At 42.4% G+C, this 15,312-nt stretch overlaps 2 protein-coding genes across 2 annotated transcripts; both read left to right on the forward strand.

The window, feature by feature from the left end:
- Nucleotides 1-310: 310 nt before the first annotated feature.
- On the forward strand, nucleotides 311-1,264 carry LOC142838270 (olfactory receptor-like protein OLF3). The gene has a single exon (XM_075953620.1). It carries the CDS (start codon nucleotides 311-313, stop codon nucleotides 1,262-1,264), a length of 954 nt encoding a protein of 317 aa, XP_075809735.1.
- A 9,972-nt stretch (nucleotides 1,265-11,236) lies between these two features.
- LOC142838271 (olfactory receptor-like protein OLF3) lies at nucleotides 11,237-12,175 on the forward strand. The gene has a single exon (XM_075953621.1). The coding sequence runs from the start codon at nucleotides 11,237-11,239 to the stop codon at nucleotides 12,173-12,175; it is 939 nt and encodes a 312-aa protein (XP_075809736.1).
- The last annotated feature ends 3,137 nt before the right edge of the window (nucleotides 12,176-15,312 follow it).

Consider the following 15,312-nt stretch of genomic DNA (forward strand, 5'->3'; position numbering starts at 1 on the left):
ATATACACACACACACATATATATAATACACACACACACACACACACACACACACATATATATATACATTGCTCATGAGAGTGTCCTGTAAGTCTGCGCTATCACCGTTCCTTACGACCCTCTGAAACAGAGCTGATGAAGAGTATTCTATGACTGAGGACACAACTGCAATCTCATGAATGGACTGAAGACGGCCGAGACTGGCAGGTCACACATACTATGTCATTTTACCGGGAACTCCATGCTTACTCGATTGTTTTTACTTTTTTTTCTTACTTTCTTTACAGATTAATAATCATCACATTTCTTAATGGAACAGGACAACCAGACGTGGGTGCATGAATTCATCCTCCTTGGCCTGTCAAGTAACTGGGACACTCAAGTCTCCCTCTTTGTTCTGTTCTTGCTGATGTACCTGGCAACAGTGCTGGGGAACTTCCTCATCGTTCTTCTGATCAGACTGGACAGCAGACTCCACACTCCCATGTATTTCTTTCTGACCAACCTGTCGCTTGTGGATGTGTCCTATGCCACAAGCATAGTCCCCCAGTTGCTGGCTCATTTTCTTGCCACACACAAAGCAATTCCGTTTCTGAGCTGTGCAGCACAGTTATTTTTTTCTCTGGGCTTGGGTGGGATTGAGTTTCTTCTTCTGGCAGTGATGGCCTATGACCGCTATGTGGCAGTGTGTGACCCTCTGAGGTACTCAGTCGTCATGCATGCGGGGCTGTGCACGAGGCTGGTCATTACATCTTGGGTCAGCGGCTCCATTAATTCTCTTGTGCATACCGCCATCACCTTTCAGCTGCCCATGTGTACAAATAAATATATTGATCACATTTCCTGTGAAATTCTAGCTGTGGTCAGATTGGCATGTGTGGACACTTCCTCCAATGAGATTGTGATCATGGTTTCTAGCATTGTCTTGCTTATGACACCTTTCTTCCTGGTTCTCTTGTCCTACGTCCAGATCATCTCCACCATTCTAAAAATCCAGTCCACAGAGGGAAGGAGAAAAGCCTTCCACACCTGTGCCTCCCACCTTACTGTGGTAACACTATGCTATGGCACCACCATTTTCACCTACATCCAACCCCACTCCAACCCATCTGTCCTTCAGGAGAAGCTGATTTCCCTTTTTTATGCTGTACTGATGCCCATGCTGAACCCTATGATTTATAGCTTAAGGAATAAGGAGGTGAAAGGGGCTTGGCAGAAACTGTTAGGGAAATTCTCTGGGTTCACATCAAAGCTCACAAGATGATGACTCCTGAGCATTGACGGAGAAGATGGCTTTTCTTTAATGTTCTCCTCTCCATTCAGACATGAGGTATTGCCATGGCAACAAGGAAGGCCCGAAAGAACATGTGTTGGCGATGTAATGCTGGAGGCTGCGTGGGTGTGGCAGGAGTGGGATGTGGTTTATGCTTATGTCTCAGCAGTGTGTTTCACGGAGTTCAGCCTCACTGCCATCTCTCGCCAATCATTACTCAACCTTTCAACCCACAAGTTTGTACTTCATGGTATTTTGAAATCAATACTGACTAAAGTTAATTTTTTTATTCTGATGTCTTCCTGAGCTATCAGCAAGAAGTATGATACTCTGAGAATGTTGATATAGAGGTATAAGCTTAGCACCCAGTTACCTTTGGATATTATTTGCTTATAATGTATTTTAATGAATCCTAAGTAAATGGAGAAGAATATTTAACTGCTGCAAAATAAACATCATTTTATTTTGGTTTTCTGTATACTCTTAGTATTAACAACATTTTAAAATCTTTTACAGAAAAACTGATTATTAATTTGTACTTTGGAAAAAATGTGGTACAGCTTTGGCAATCAAATAGTAGTTCCTTGAGAAATCAAACAAATTTCACAATTGAAGTTTTTCGCTCAGTGATACATGGTGAATTTTGCCTCTTACAGCACTTTTATGATGGATGCACTATGCTAGGGCAGTTTGAGAATATTTCTATCTAAATAGACTCAGCATTTTTGTATGTAGGATCTAACATAATATCCATTCTGAGAAAGCCAGGAAGAAAAACATCATTTTTTTTCCTGAGATCTAATCACAAGCTGTTTGTTCACAGTGGCAATTTGAGCAATGAAATATCCAATGCATTTTTATAAATAGTGAATGACCAATTTGATAATAAAATCATTGTGTATGTGTGAAGTCCCATCAAAATTAGAACAATCTAATTTCAGAAATAATTCTTATTCTGAAAAACTGGAAAGAAAATAAGCAAAGGGAAACAGTTTCATGGCTAAGAAAAGCATCAAAGCCAGAGTTGACCTGAGAAAGAATATTCCTTCTACAAGACAGTAAATATCGTTGCTTTAATATAGATTTTAAGATAGCAGAACGGTTGGTGCACAGTTTAGAAAGTGCTCTATGTCTGACTTAAGAGCTTTGCCCAACCTATCTTAAAAGAAGGTGTTGAGATTTTATTCACTTTCTAATTTTAGTGGATTGTGATGTTGTGAGCACACGTTGTGCCTTTGATATAAAAGTAGCTGTATTAAAAGAGAGGAATAAAATGACAGAACAGGACATAGGAAAGGGGGAGGAGGGAAGACAAAAGTGAGCCTTCTCATGTCAGTAAGCCACAGAAAGGATTTTCCTTTCCTGCCTCTGTGTCTTCATCAGCTCAGATAACTTGGGATCCTTCCACTTGTGAGCGTGTTATCACAGAAGCTCTGGCTTTACAATGTGTGGGTTTGGGGGCAGGCTGGAAAGATGACTCAGCTGTTAAAAGCACTTCTCTTGCAGAGAGCGTGGGTTCAATTCCCAATGACCACAAAGCAGCTCACAGCTGTCTATACATCCAGTTCCACAGGATCTGATGCACTCCTCTAGCCCCCATAGTAGTAGACAGACATTCATGCCAGCAAAGACCTCATACACACAAATTCTGAAAATAAAAAATAGATAAAAACTAAAAGTAATTGAAGGCTATGTATTCCTCAGACAATTGGGTATTTATTGTTTATCTTAAAGTTGATCTAATCCCCTATTTTGTTACATTGACTGATGTAACTGTTGCTGGTGCTATACGGTAAATACCAATGAGTGTTTTTCATGTGTTGGTGGCACTGAATGATTGGTAAGTTGCTACAATCCACAGACTGACCCAGCAGTTAAGGCTACAACCACATACAGCAAAGCAATCACAACTCAGGGACAGAGATATCGTAGCAAGAGTCAAACAAGTGCTCATAGGAATCATTGACAAGATGGCAGATAACAATAATTAGATCACAAACAGCCTGAGCACAGAATATTCAGTGGAGACTTTATCGGGAATGCTCAGTTCCAGTTTCATAGAAGCACCAGGAGAAATCCCTAAATGCTAAGATCCTCTGAGCTGAAGGTCACAAATGTGGATAGATAGCAAGCTGGTTGAAGAACAAACTTCAAGCCGAATAAATAGCGCAGACTACAGCAGAAGCGTGGTGAGTGTCTGAAGCTGAGAGTCTCGACAGTTCCCACTGTCACTTCCACCATGGCCATAGCATGGAGGAGCTATATGGATCACAAGAAGTTTGTGGCAGATGTCACTCCAAGAGCCTATCTGACCTAGAAAGAGCACACAGAGGTCAGGTATCTAAGTTAGGATTTTCATTGCTATGAAGAGACACCAGGACCTAGGCAGCTTATAAAGAAGACATTAAGATGGGGTGGCTTGCTTACAGTTTTAGAGGTTCAGTCCATTATCATCATGATAGGGAACACAGTTACGTGCTGGCAGATGTGGTGCTGGAGCTGAGAATGCTACATCTTGTAGATAATAGGAGGTCCACTGAGAGATTGGGCCATATACTGTGCATAGGAAACCTCAAAGCCCGCCCCCACAGTGACACATTTTCTCCAACAAGGCCATACTCACTCCAACAAAGCCACGTCTCTTCAGAATGCCACTTCCTGAGAGTTTACTGGAGCCAATTACACTCAAACTACCACAGTCCACTCCCTGGCTCGCATAAGCTTGTAACTATCATAATGAAAAGTTCCCCGTAGTCTATCACAGCCTCAGCAATGTTTAAAAGTTCAAAGTTTCTTCTGAGATTCATGAAATCTCTTAACTGCAATCACATGTAAAATAAAAATCAAAAACCAGATCACATAGTTTCAACATATAATGGCACAGGATATACATTACCATCCCAAAACTCAGGGAAGAGAGCCTAGCAAGGAAATACTGGACCAAAGGAAGACTGAAAACCAGCTGGGCAAACTCCAAATTCTGTATCTCCAAGTCTGACATCAAAATGTTCTTTTCATCTCCGACTCCATTCAGCTTTGCTGACAACAACACACTTGGGCTGGTTCCACTCCCTGTTAGCAGCTCTTCTTTGCAGGCATCCCATGGGCATCTCTAACATCTTGGGTTCTCCAAGGCAATCCAGGCTTCAACATCACAGCTTCATGCAGTGGCCTCTCTATTAAGCCTCCATTCAGGGACACTCCTGACACATATCTGACCTCAAAGCTTTATTCCATAACTCATTTCTTGTATGCTTAACTGTAAACTCAGAACCAGATGGCCAAAGCTGCCAAGTACGGCTGTTTGCTGGGGCTGGAACAAGAGCCCTCTCTTTCAGTTACATCTTCATGAGATTTTTGTCTTTCACTGCCTGAACTTGGCTATCCTGAAACTTACTCTGTAGACCAGGCTAGACTTAAACTCAGATATCTGGCAGCCTCTTCCTTCAAAGTGCAGAGATTAAAGGTGTGACCCACCAAACTTGACTCCAAGATTTTCTTTAATTCCTTTTTACAAGTTGGAAAGTTAGCTGGGTGGAATCTTTCCCTAAGTTCATCATCATCATCATCACCATCATCATCATCATCATCATCATCATCATCATCATCATCATCATCATCATCATATATGCCCCAGCAATACTTAAGCATGCATGGGCAGCCCATTAATGGTGGTTCTCCAGTGGTTCCTATTCTGGACAGTCCTAGACGCTTACATTATTGTCATACTCAAGGTTCCAGAGACTTTCTTCATGCGGTCTATCCAGCATTTTGGGTGGCCTTCCTCTTTGCTGTATCCTATGCATTCCTTCAAGCAGTGCTGCCTTCGGGTATCTGCCATCACTCATTCTCATAACATGGCTGAAGTATCTCAAGCACCGTTGCCAAATCCTGTAGTTTATTTCTTAATATAGATGAAGATGTTTCTTAATGTCATCATTGAGCAGCCTATCTCTTCGTGTGACATCTAGAATCCTCCTGAGACATGTCATCTCAAACACATTCAGCCACTGTTCTGAGGAGTGTTTCATTGCCCAGGTTTCAGGGTTGAAAAGAAGGCAGCTGAAGACAAGTGTCTCATGTACTTGTAATTTTGTGGTCGTTGCTATGTCTCTTGCTGACCAAACCTTTCCTGTGCCTGGAATGCAGCCCTAGCTATTCCTATCCACCTCTTGACGTCTGATATAGTCCCCTCCTTTGAACTGAGGTTTCCTCCCAGATAGACAAAGTTGAGTTTTTGCTTGAGCTTCTCATTCTTTATTACACTGTTAACGTCCTTCCCATGTGTTGCATCTCAGTCTCTCAATGTTTACTTTCATTCCAAGGTTTTCACTGACTTCCACCACTCTGTTTACCATGGTCTACAGCTCGTTTGGACTTTCAGCAAGTAGTGCGGTATTGTTGGCAAAACTCAGGTCATTGGTTGGCACTCCAACTATCTGTGCGCCTATCTCCTCATCCTGCAGGGCTGTTGCTAAACCTTAATTTCAGGACTATATTAAAGGGTAGTGATGAGAGGATGCATCCCTGCAACACTCCTACGATTGTCTTAAACTGATCACTTAGTTCTTCACAGACTAAATGATGCAGTGGTATCTTTATAGGCATTTTCTAGTATTCTTATGATTTTCTCTGGGTACCTTGTAGAACCTCATTGTTTCCCAAAGTCCTTTTCTCCAAATACTATTGAATGCCTTCCTGAAGTCGAAGTAACAGACATATAAGTTTTTTTTTTTCCAAATTCTTTCCTCAACTTGAAGATCTGATCAATTGTGCTCCTCTTAGCTCTGAATCCACACTGAGCCTCTGCTAGGATTCCCTCCGTTCTGCCCTTGATCCTTTGCAGGATAATGGAGGAGAAAATCTTGTTGTTTTGGCACGAGAAACTAATGCCCTTGTAATCTGAGCAGTCCAACATGTCTTGTGTATGGGTATTGTGACCGTGTGCTTGCATTCCATGAGAATCACCCCATGCTCACATATCTCTCTGAAGAGTGTGAGAATCGCCTTGACCCATGAGTCTACTGTAGCAGCTTACAGCTCCTCCACCATGATGTCATCTACTCCTGGGCCTTCCTACATGCCGCCCTTTCCTGAGGTCACCACTGCCTATATTCCATTTCTTAATCCGCTTATCTCCTTGAATACAGGACTTTGCTCCATTCTACTGTCTTTCTCCTCAAAATTTACACTTCATAACTTACCCTGCTCAGCTTTCTCCTTTTCAGTGTGCTCTCAGATCAGCACAGTCCTGATGGCAGTGTGGCCCTCACATACCTACATGGTCCCAGGTGGCTGACCAGACTCTGGGCATCCACAGAGCCCTCATTGGCAACTAGTCATGGACACCACCCCAGAGGCAGCCTTCACAGGGCCACGGACCCAGAAATGGCCCTAGGCAGTTTCCATGCCTGGACATCTATCTCCATGGCTCCAGGTGGCAGCACTGGCCATCCAGTCAGCATTGCCCTGACACTGACATAGTCTGAGATGGCCAACCAGACTCCAATCATCTGCATGGCCCTTTGTGAGAAAAGGAGTCCTGCGCAGCCACTCAGGCCCTGGCTGCTGTAGGGCCACAGACCCAGACATAGTCTTCTGCAATAGACCTGGCCCAGGTGACACCCTGGCCCAGGTGATAATGCAGGCCACTCTGATCAGGATGTCCCTGGTGGCAGCCTGGCCCTCAGATGCCCTGGTGACCAGAGACCGTGGCCCAGACCCCGGTCATCTATGTGACCTTTGGTGGCAGTATGAGCCACAGACGTCCATAAAGACACTCGCAGTGGTAGGACCACAGATCCAGGCAAGATCCTAGGCACCATGGCACCAGATGGCAGTGCAGACCACCAGGATTAGTATGGCCTTCCCCCAGCAATGCAGCCCTCCTGGCCACCCAAATTGGCCTGGTCCTGGCAGTGGCACAGGCCTTGGACACCATCATTCCAGGTTGCAGCCCAGATTCTGGGGCATCCACAGGGGCCCTGGTGACAACATGGGCAAGGGACATCAACACAGACCCTGTCCTCACCTTGCCCCCATGGAATCACAGGCTGTAGATTTTTCTTTGGTCCACCAGCTCACAAATAATTACCCAGAATTATTAACTAGGAAAGCTCAGCCTTAGCTTACACTTGTTCCCCTTGGTCTAATAACTTAAATTAATCTGCTTTTATCAATGTACCTTTTACCATGGGGATTTTTACCTTTCTTTCATCCTATATGTCCTACTCCCTCATGTCTCCTCAGCATCTCCTCTGAACCTCGATTATCTCCTGTTCCTGTCTTTCCCCTGAAATCCCACCTTACCTCCTGCTTTGCTATTGGCCGTTCAGCTTTCTATTACAGCAATCACAGCAATCCATCTTCACACAATGGACAAATATCCCACAATAGCTGTCCTCGATGGTGACAGGATCCACAGACATCAACAAAGGCCCCCTCAGTTGCCCCAGGTCCCAGGATCAAGACTGGCCCTTGGTCATAGGCCATGCTCAGACATCAACCTGGACTCATATGGCCAGCTGGTTATCCTCTTCAGCCGTTTCCTCACCACCCCCACCTCTCCAGGCTCCCCTCTCTCCACAGCCCACAAACCATTCTGTATCTCCCTGTCTTCCACCTTCCCATCCTGTACTCCCTCACCATGGTGGTGTCCAACTACCTACCACCAGGGCTTTTGGTTGGGGCGAGGCCCCGGATGGCAGCTTGGTTGAGACCTCCCCTGCTAACCTCATGACATGGTACAAAGCTGTTAATGTTGCTGCATCTTGACTCAGGGCTAGAGTCTCCCAGAAGCTCCTAATTGGGTTCTGGCCTTCTCAGCCGCATGGCTTGGAGCTGTTGCTGTGTTTTGAGTAGGGGCCCCAGATGGCACTTGGTTGAGTACTGCCCCGCAGATGCATGGATTAGAGAGAACTGTTGCTGCTTAGTGGCTTGGGGTGTCCCTGGGCAGCTCCTGGTTGAGTCCTGACACAGTAAACCATATGGCACATGTGTCACAGCCAGGATCTATGGTCCCCTTGAGGCTGCCTTTTTGTTTGTTTGCTTTAACAGTATTTTTTTAATTTTTATATGTATGAGTGTTTGTTTGCTTGTATCCACCCATAAGTACTATGAATATGCAGTGCCTGTGGAGGTCAGAAAATGGCATCATATCGGGTGGAACTGCAATTATAAAGCTAGTTGTTAGCTGTCTTGGGTATGCTGGAAATTACACCCAGGTCCTCTGGAAGAGAAGTCGGTGTTCTTAACGACTGATTTGTCTCTCCGCCCTCAGTGCAGTAATTCTAACACTAAATGATCGAAGTGGGGAGATACATGGGACAAAGGATCTCCCCGACCCATGTGTGTGTGTGTGTGTGTGTGTGACTGTCTGCCTGTGTTCATTCCATTCCAGCACTGGTATTTATAGTGAGTAGTAAATTTCAGGAGTATTTGTAGAACACAAAGGCAGACCTCTAGATTTAAAAAAGTAAATTATTCCATAGTGCCTATATCAAAAGGAGTCTTTTAGTAGGGGCTCCAGTGTGTTAAAGGTCCTGCAGAATATTTGTGTTGGTTGTGAAGAAAAAACACAACTGAATTGCCACAGTAAAAGACACATTGCCTGAAGGCCATGGACATAGTTTAGACATAACTGGACATTCAGGATTAAAAATTCCAGTCAGAAGGATGTGGACTCATGACTTAAAAGATGGGAAAGCAACAACTTCCTCCAAGTCTACTTTTAATGAAATCAGAGGACTGTCTCCTGGGGGGCGTGGGAGTTCATAGTCCCTTCTTGAGCTCCTGCTTGGTGAACTCTAAACTGTCATTTTAAAGTCTCCAGTATAGATAAGAATTTAGAGATAAACGACTACTTAGAAATTTCCAAGTAAAGGGGCAAAGTTGAGTATTTTGTTTTCGTTTTTATTTTTAAAGTCAGAGATCAACTAAGAACAAAAGTAACAGAAAGTAACCGAAGCCTAACAAGCATGGCATAATTGGCCTGTAGAGATTTCATCTCTGAGGAGGAAAGTTCCTTCTTCCAAAACAGCCCTCACCGGCACCTGGGCAATGCCAGACTCCTGTCTTGGAGATGTCCCAGTGAAGATGGCACCAGCGGCATAGAGCCAGGGTCTCCATACCACTCAGCCTCTCTCTGCTTGCTGAAGCCTCCAAGGGTTGGACTGAAATTGGTTACTAAAGAGCTACAGGTCAAGTCCTGATGTCCTACCCTAAGAAGACACATTTTGGGTACTCAGACTGAGGAACAGGCCCTTTTAGATTCATCTCCCAGATATTTCAGTGCCTCAGACATCTGTCTTCTCTCAAGCTTTCCCCATTCTCTCTGGACTATAACTCAGGCAGTCAGAGGATAGCAATCTAACAGGTACATAACAATCCAAGACTTTTGATGTTGACGATGTTCTTGTATTTCTGAAGCCTTAAGGGTTCTGTGTTCATAAATGTTCTCAGAAGCTCTTAGTAACCTTGTGTTCACACTTTATTAAAGTCACAAGTGGCTTCCAAAAGTCTCACAGACAGGGAAAAGCCTCTTCAATCTCTCTGCCTCTTCAGAAAAAAAATGTGAAATACATCCACATATGTCTCAACTAGACAGGTTATCTGCTCACCTAAGCATCTCCATCCCCATCCCTTATGCCTATGCTTGTATGAAAATGTTCTGCTGCTGCAGTTATGAAACACAAAGTCCATTGTTCTGAGGAAGCAGACTCTGGACAGTATCATGGTAGAATACTGGGGTGTCTCAAACTTGTGCTGGGATCCATAGCTGGATCCATAGTCTTCAGGCATTGTTAGAGTCAGTCACATTACATCCCTTTTTCCTTCTTGGCTAAGAACTTGTTAGAAGGAATGTAACTCTCCCTTCCTTCCTCCAATGCTATTCTTCTCTTTCCCAAGTAAACAGGGCAGACTTTAATCTGTGCTCCCTTTTGGCAGATCCAAAAATATCCTGCATCAGCTGTCTGTTTCCTATGTAGATGATCAAAGTCCTATGCCTGGAGGTCTCATATGGATCTGAGAGGACAGTTGGAATGTGTTGCTAGATTTCCATAGTCCTACGGTTATAGATAATGATTTCTGTGGTCCCATGGTTTGAAGTAATGATGTTCATGGTCGTATGGTTAAAGGAAATAATTTATATGGTTCCATGGTTAAAGGTAGTATTTGTGGTAGGGTTAGATATTATATTTCTGTGGTCCCATGGTTTTAGGTAATGATTTCTGTGGTCCCATGGTTTTAGGTAATGATGTTCATGGTCGTATGGTTAAAGGAAATGATTTCTATGGTTCCATGGTTAAAGGCAGTATCTGTGGTAGGGTTAGATATTATATTTAAGAGAGATGCTAGCTAGTGCATTTCTGAATTGGCCTTGTGTCTTTACAGATATACTCTATCATTAACCTCTTCTTTGTCACTCTTCTGGAGGAAAAACATAAAACTGGGGATGATTCCCTGGTGTCTTCGAAGATACAAAGACAATCATGAAGATTTTAAAGATGGGACAGGGTCACAAAAATTTTACTTTTAAATTTTTACTAACTCTGAAATGGTGTTTTTGACATTCCCTTGTACCTCAAAGAAAATCTACTCGCACTTTCTGTTTTCTAAATTGAAACTCACACTTTTTGACTAGACAAAGAAAAAAATAGAATGTCATTTTTTTGTAGAGTTGAAGAACTCAGCAATAAAAAGTAAATCAATAGAAAGTGTTTATAACTGTTAAGCTATTGAGATAGCCTCACTGTGGGTTCTGGGAAATTGACATTCAGCAAAGCCACAAACTTAAGATGAAAATTGAATGTAAAGGAGAGACTGAAGTTTATGGTCATACTTTTCAATAGAATGATCCAAGCATTTTAGTAAATTTTCCATTTAATGGAAGTTCTGTGAAGGGTTTTGGTTATGATCTGATATTTGTTGATATATAACTTGGGCTTAATTCTCAGGGAACTAATGGGCAAGGAAAACCAGACATGGGTGAGTGAGTTCTTACTGCTGGGGTTATCCAGCGACTGGGGAACTCAAGTCTCCTTGTTTGTGCTGTTCCTGGCCATGTACTTGCTGACCGTCCTAGGGAACCTGCTCATCCTCCTCCTCATAGTGTTGGACAGCAGGCTCCATACACCCATGTACTTCTTCCTCAGCATGCTGTCGTTTGTGGACATCTGCTACACCAACAGCACGGTGCCCCAGATGCTCATCCACTTCCTGTCAGCCTGGAAGTCCATCTCATTTCACAGATGTGTGATGCAGCTGTATATCTCCTTAGCAATGGGCAGCACGGAGTTCTTCCTGTTAGGTGCTATGGCCTATGACCGCTACGTGGCAGTGTGCTACCCTCTGCACTACAAGGTCATTATGCATGGATGGCTGTGCCTGGGATTGGCTTCGGCTTGCCTGACTGCTGGTCTCACAAACTCACTAATGCAAACCGTCATGATCTTCCAGTTACCCTTCTGTCATAAGGTCATCAATCACTTTGCCTGTGAGATGCTGGCTGTGCTAAGGCTGTCTTGTGTGGACATCTCCCTCAACAAGGTCATGGTGGCCATCTCGGGATTTCTGGTGATCATGCTTCCCTGCATCCTGGTGCTCTTTTCCTATGCTCACATAGTCACGGCCATTCTCCGTATTCGCTCTTCCCAGGGACGACGCAAAGCCTTTGGGACTTGTGCTTCTCATCTCACAGTGGTTTCCATGTGCTTTGGAACAGCCATATTTACTTACATGAGGCCTGTGGGCAGATCCTCAGCAGGACAAGAGAAGATGGTTGCTCTCTTCTATGCTATAGTGACCCCAATGCTCAATCCCCTTATCTACAGCTTGAGGAACAATGACGTGATTGGGGCTTTAAAAAAAGTATTGGAGAAACTAAAGGAAAAAACTAGATGAAAATGATTTGTTCTTCTTTCCAACAGCCCAACAAAACACATTCTAGATAAGAAGGAAATGGTGGCTATGCACTTTCTTCTTAAAATTCTTTCAAGATGGACTATACTTTTGTGACATGTGACATTTCTAAGTCCTGTGTCTGGAATGTGTGGTGTCTCCAGTGATAGGATACTCTGGGAGGCAACAAAGGGCATTAGCAATATCTTTTGTGGGAGTCTCTTTCATGCCCCTGACCAAAAATTCCAATGATAGTCACCCGTCTCACCCCCAGCTGAAGAGCTACATCTGATAAAAGGAGAATCAGTCTCCTCAAGGGACAAGGTCCTGTATAGGTTGTTCAATATCAACTGACAAGTCCTGAAAATATGTACATATTATAAAAACTAGGTGGAAACAGTAGATCACACACACACACACACACACACACACACACTAACATATATTAATTTATATGTATGTGACAAAAAAGACAAGATTTGGGAAGGGTGGACACTGGCTAAGGTAGAGGGTAGAGAAGAGGAGGCAATGATCTAGATGCAGTGCTTGTGAATGATGTCCCCAGAAACTAAATTATTCAAAACTCAAAAAAAATAGTGTTTAAGTGTTAGTAACTGCATATATGTCTGTGTACCATGCTCATGCCTGATGCCCACAGAGATCAAAAGAAGGCATTGTATGTCCTGGAACTAGTGTTACTGGTTGTGTTGAGCAACCAAGTGCTGGAAATCAAACCCAGATCCTTGTTCTTACAAGTTCTCTAACCTACTGAACGATTTTGTTTAGCACTTTGTTTTGACTTTTATAAGATTAAAAAGCATTAGGATATTTTATTTTTCACTACTGAGAAATAGTCAGGATAGTCTTACTTTTACACACTGTAAACATCTATGGAATAGAGTGTGACTTTCATTGCTTTCTTTTTTTATTTTTCAAGACAGGGTTTCTCTGTAGCTTTGGAGCCTGTCCTGGAATTAGCTCTTGTAGACCAGGCTGGCCTCAAACTCACAGAGATCCACCTGCCTCTGCCTCCTGACTTCTGGGATTAAAGGCGTGCACCATCACCACCTGGCTCATGCTTACATTTCTTAACCAAGATATTTTATAATCAATGTTAATAAAGAAAAGATGGTGTACTGGGATAATAAAATCAATAGCAATTCCTTACCCTACCGGTAATAAACTAAAAATATCAATAAAGAATCAAATAAGCTATAACTATAATGCATCTATTTTGGATGAAAACAGTTAATATCATAGAAATCAGCTTTGCACAAATGCATCAGCAATCCTAATGCTGCATATATGCAAATATTTGTGCCTGTTTGTGTATGTACATGTATGTGCATACATGAAGATATCATGCATATATCTGAAGGTTACAGGACTGTAAGTGCCTGCATTTACTTTTGAAACAAAGGTTATATAGTTGGACTTTCCTTTGGGACACCAGCTCACAAATAATGACATGGAAACATTATTAATTTTAAAACCTCAGTTTGTAGCTTAGTCTCCTTCCTAATAAGTTCTTATAACAAATTAGACCATTTATAGTAATCTACATTGTATCATGTGGCATTAACTCTTGTTCATCTTACATCTCATGTTTCCTTTTTATGTTTCCTGGTGTCTCTCACATGCCTAGATTCATCCTCCTTTTCTCTCACAGGAAATCCTCTCTATTCCTCCTGCTTAGCTCTCAGCCATTCAAATTTTTATTACATCAGTCACAGCAATATATCTTCACACAATGTACCAATATCCCACAACATTTCCTCTTTTTGTCTAAATAAAAAGGAAATGTTTAGACTATAATATAGTAAAACTATGTACAATAAGAACAATTACCTGGTAAGAATTATATGTGCTATGTCCAGTCCATCTGTATTTGGCAAATTCAGAAAAAAATTCCATTATTTATCCTATCTTGTCGAGTTCAAAGTTTTTAACCTAATTTACTTTCTATCCTAATTTGTATTACCATGCCTCTCATGGCAGTTGGGCCAGGCCAATTTCACAGTTTCATGGGGAGAACAACTTTTGGAAGCTTACTTGTTTCATCCACCTTGTTTCAACAGGTTCTTTATTATTTTCACCATTCTGCATACCTGGACCTGCTGGTCCAAGAACTTCTCAGAGATTCTCTTACCTCTGTTCCCCACCTCCTAGCAGAAGTACTTGGGTTGCAGATGCAAGCTACTGCATCTGCTTTTTGTCAGTTCCGGAGATCAAACTCCAGTTGTCAGTCTTGTGTGACAAGCACTCTTAATGTCTGAGCCATCTTATTGGTCCCAGTACACATTTTTGAATTATATACCAATTTAGTTGATTTTAAAATTTTAATGAAAGAAAAGTTATTGTCAATCTAAAGCACAGTTCTTAAATTATATGGAATGAGAGATAATTTATTCTTCGAGTATATATGCATGACCACAGACCAGGAACACAGATTTAGGTTAGGCTATATAACATGTTCCAATGTGGAAGAAATTTTATGAAGTTTTACAGTTATAAACAAAAAGAAAGTCATAATTCAAGCACCTTAAAAGTACATTTGTGGAAATATCAGGTAGATAGATTGCAACAAAGTGACAAATTCTGCTTTACAGGCTTCTGCCATCTAATGGTATTTTCTGCTGTGTTGACAGAAACTAGTGACCTCTTAATAAAATCCAAAAGCTTTTGACCTGTTGGCAACAAAGATGGTAGGACAGATGAAGACATGGGCCATGAATTGCTAATAAGGAGGTTAAAAAAAAGCCAAAATAATTTGAAATTGAACAAGCAACATTGTAGATCTCCACAATAATAAAGATTTTTTTAGATGCTAAAAAGCTTTTTTTTTAAAATTTATTTATTTATTAAGGATTTCTGCCTCCTCCCCGCCACCGCCTCCCATTTCCCTCCCCCTCCCCAGATCAAGTCCCCCTCCCTCATCAGCTCTAAGAGCAATCAGGGTTCCCTGACCTGTGGGAAGCCCAAGGACCGCCCACCTCTATCCAGGTCTCATAAGGTGAGCATCCAAACTGCCTAGGCTCCCACAAAGCCAGTATGTGCAGTAGGATCAAAAACCCACTGCCATTGTTCTCGAGTACTCAGTAGTCCTCATTGTCCGCTATGTTCAGTGAGTCCAGTTTTAT

Source organism: Microtus pennsylvanicus, chromosome 19 (genome assembly GCF_037038515.1).
Source record: "Microtus pennsylvanicus isolate mMicPen1 chromosome 19, mMicPen1.hap1, whole genome shotgun sequence".
Classification (NCBI taxonomy): Eukaryota; Metazoa; Chordata; class Mammalia; order Rodentia; family Cricetidae; genus Microtus; species Microtus pennsylvanicus.

Excerpts from the sequence above, each read along its gene's own strand:
- LOC142838270 (XM_075953620.1), top strand. The coding sequence starts at position 311 with ATGGAACAGGACAACCAGACGTGGGTGCATGAATTCATCCTCCTTGGC.
- LOC142838271 (XM_075953621.1), top strand. The coding sequence starts at position 11,237 with ATGGGCAAGGAAAACCAGACATGGGTGAGTGAGTTCTTACTGCTGGGG.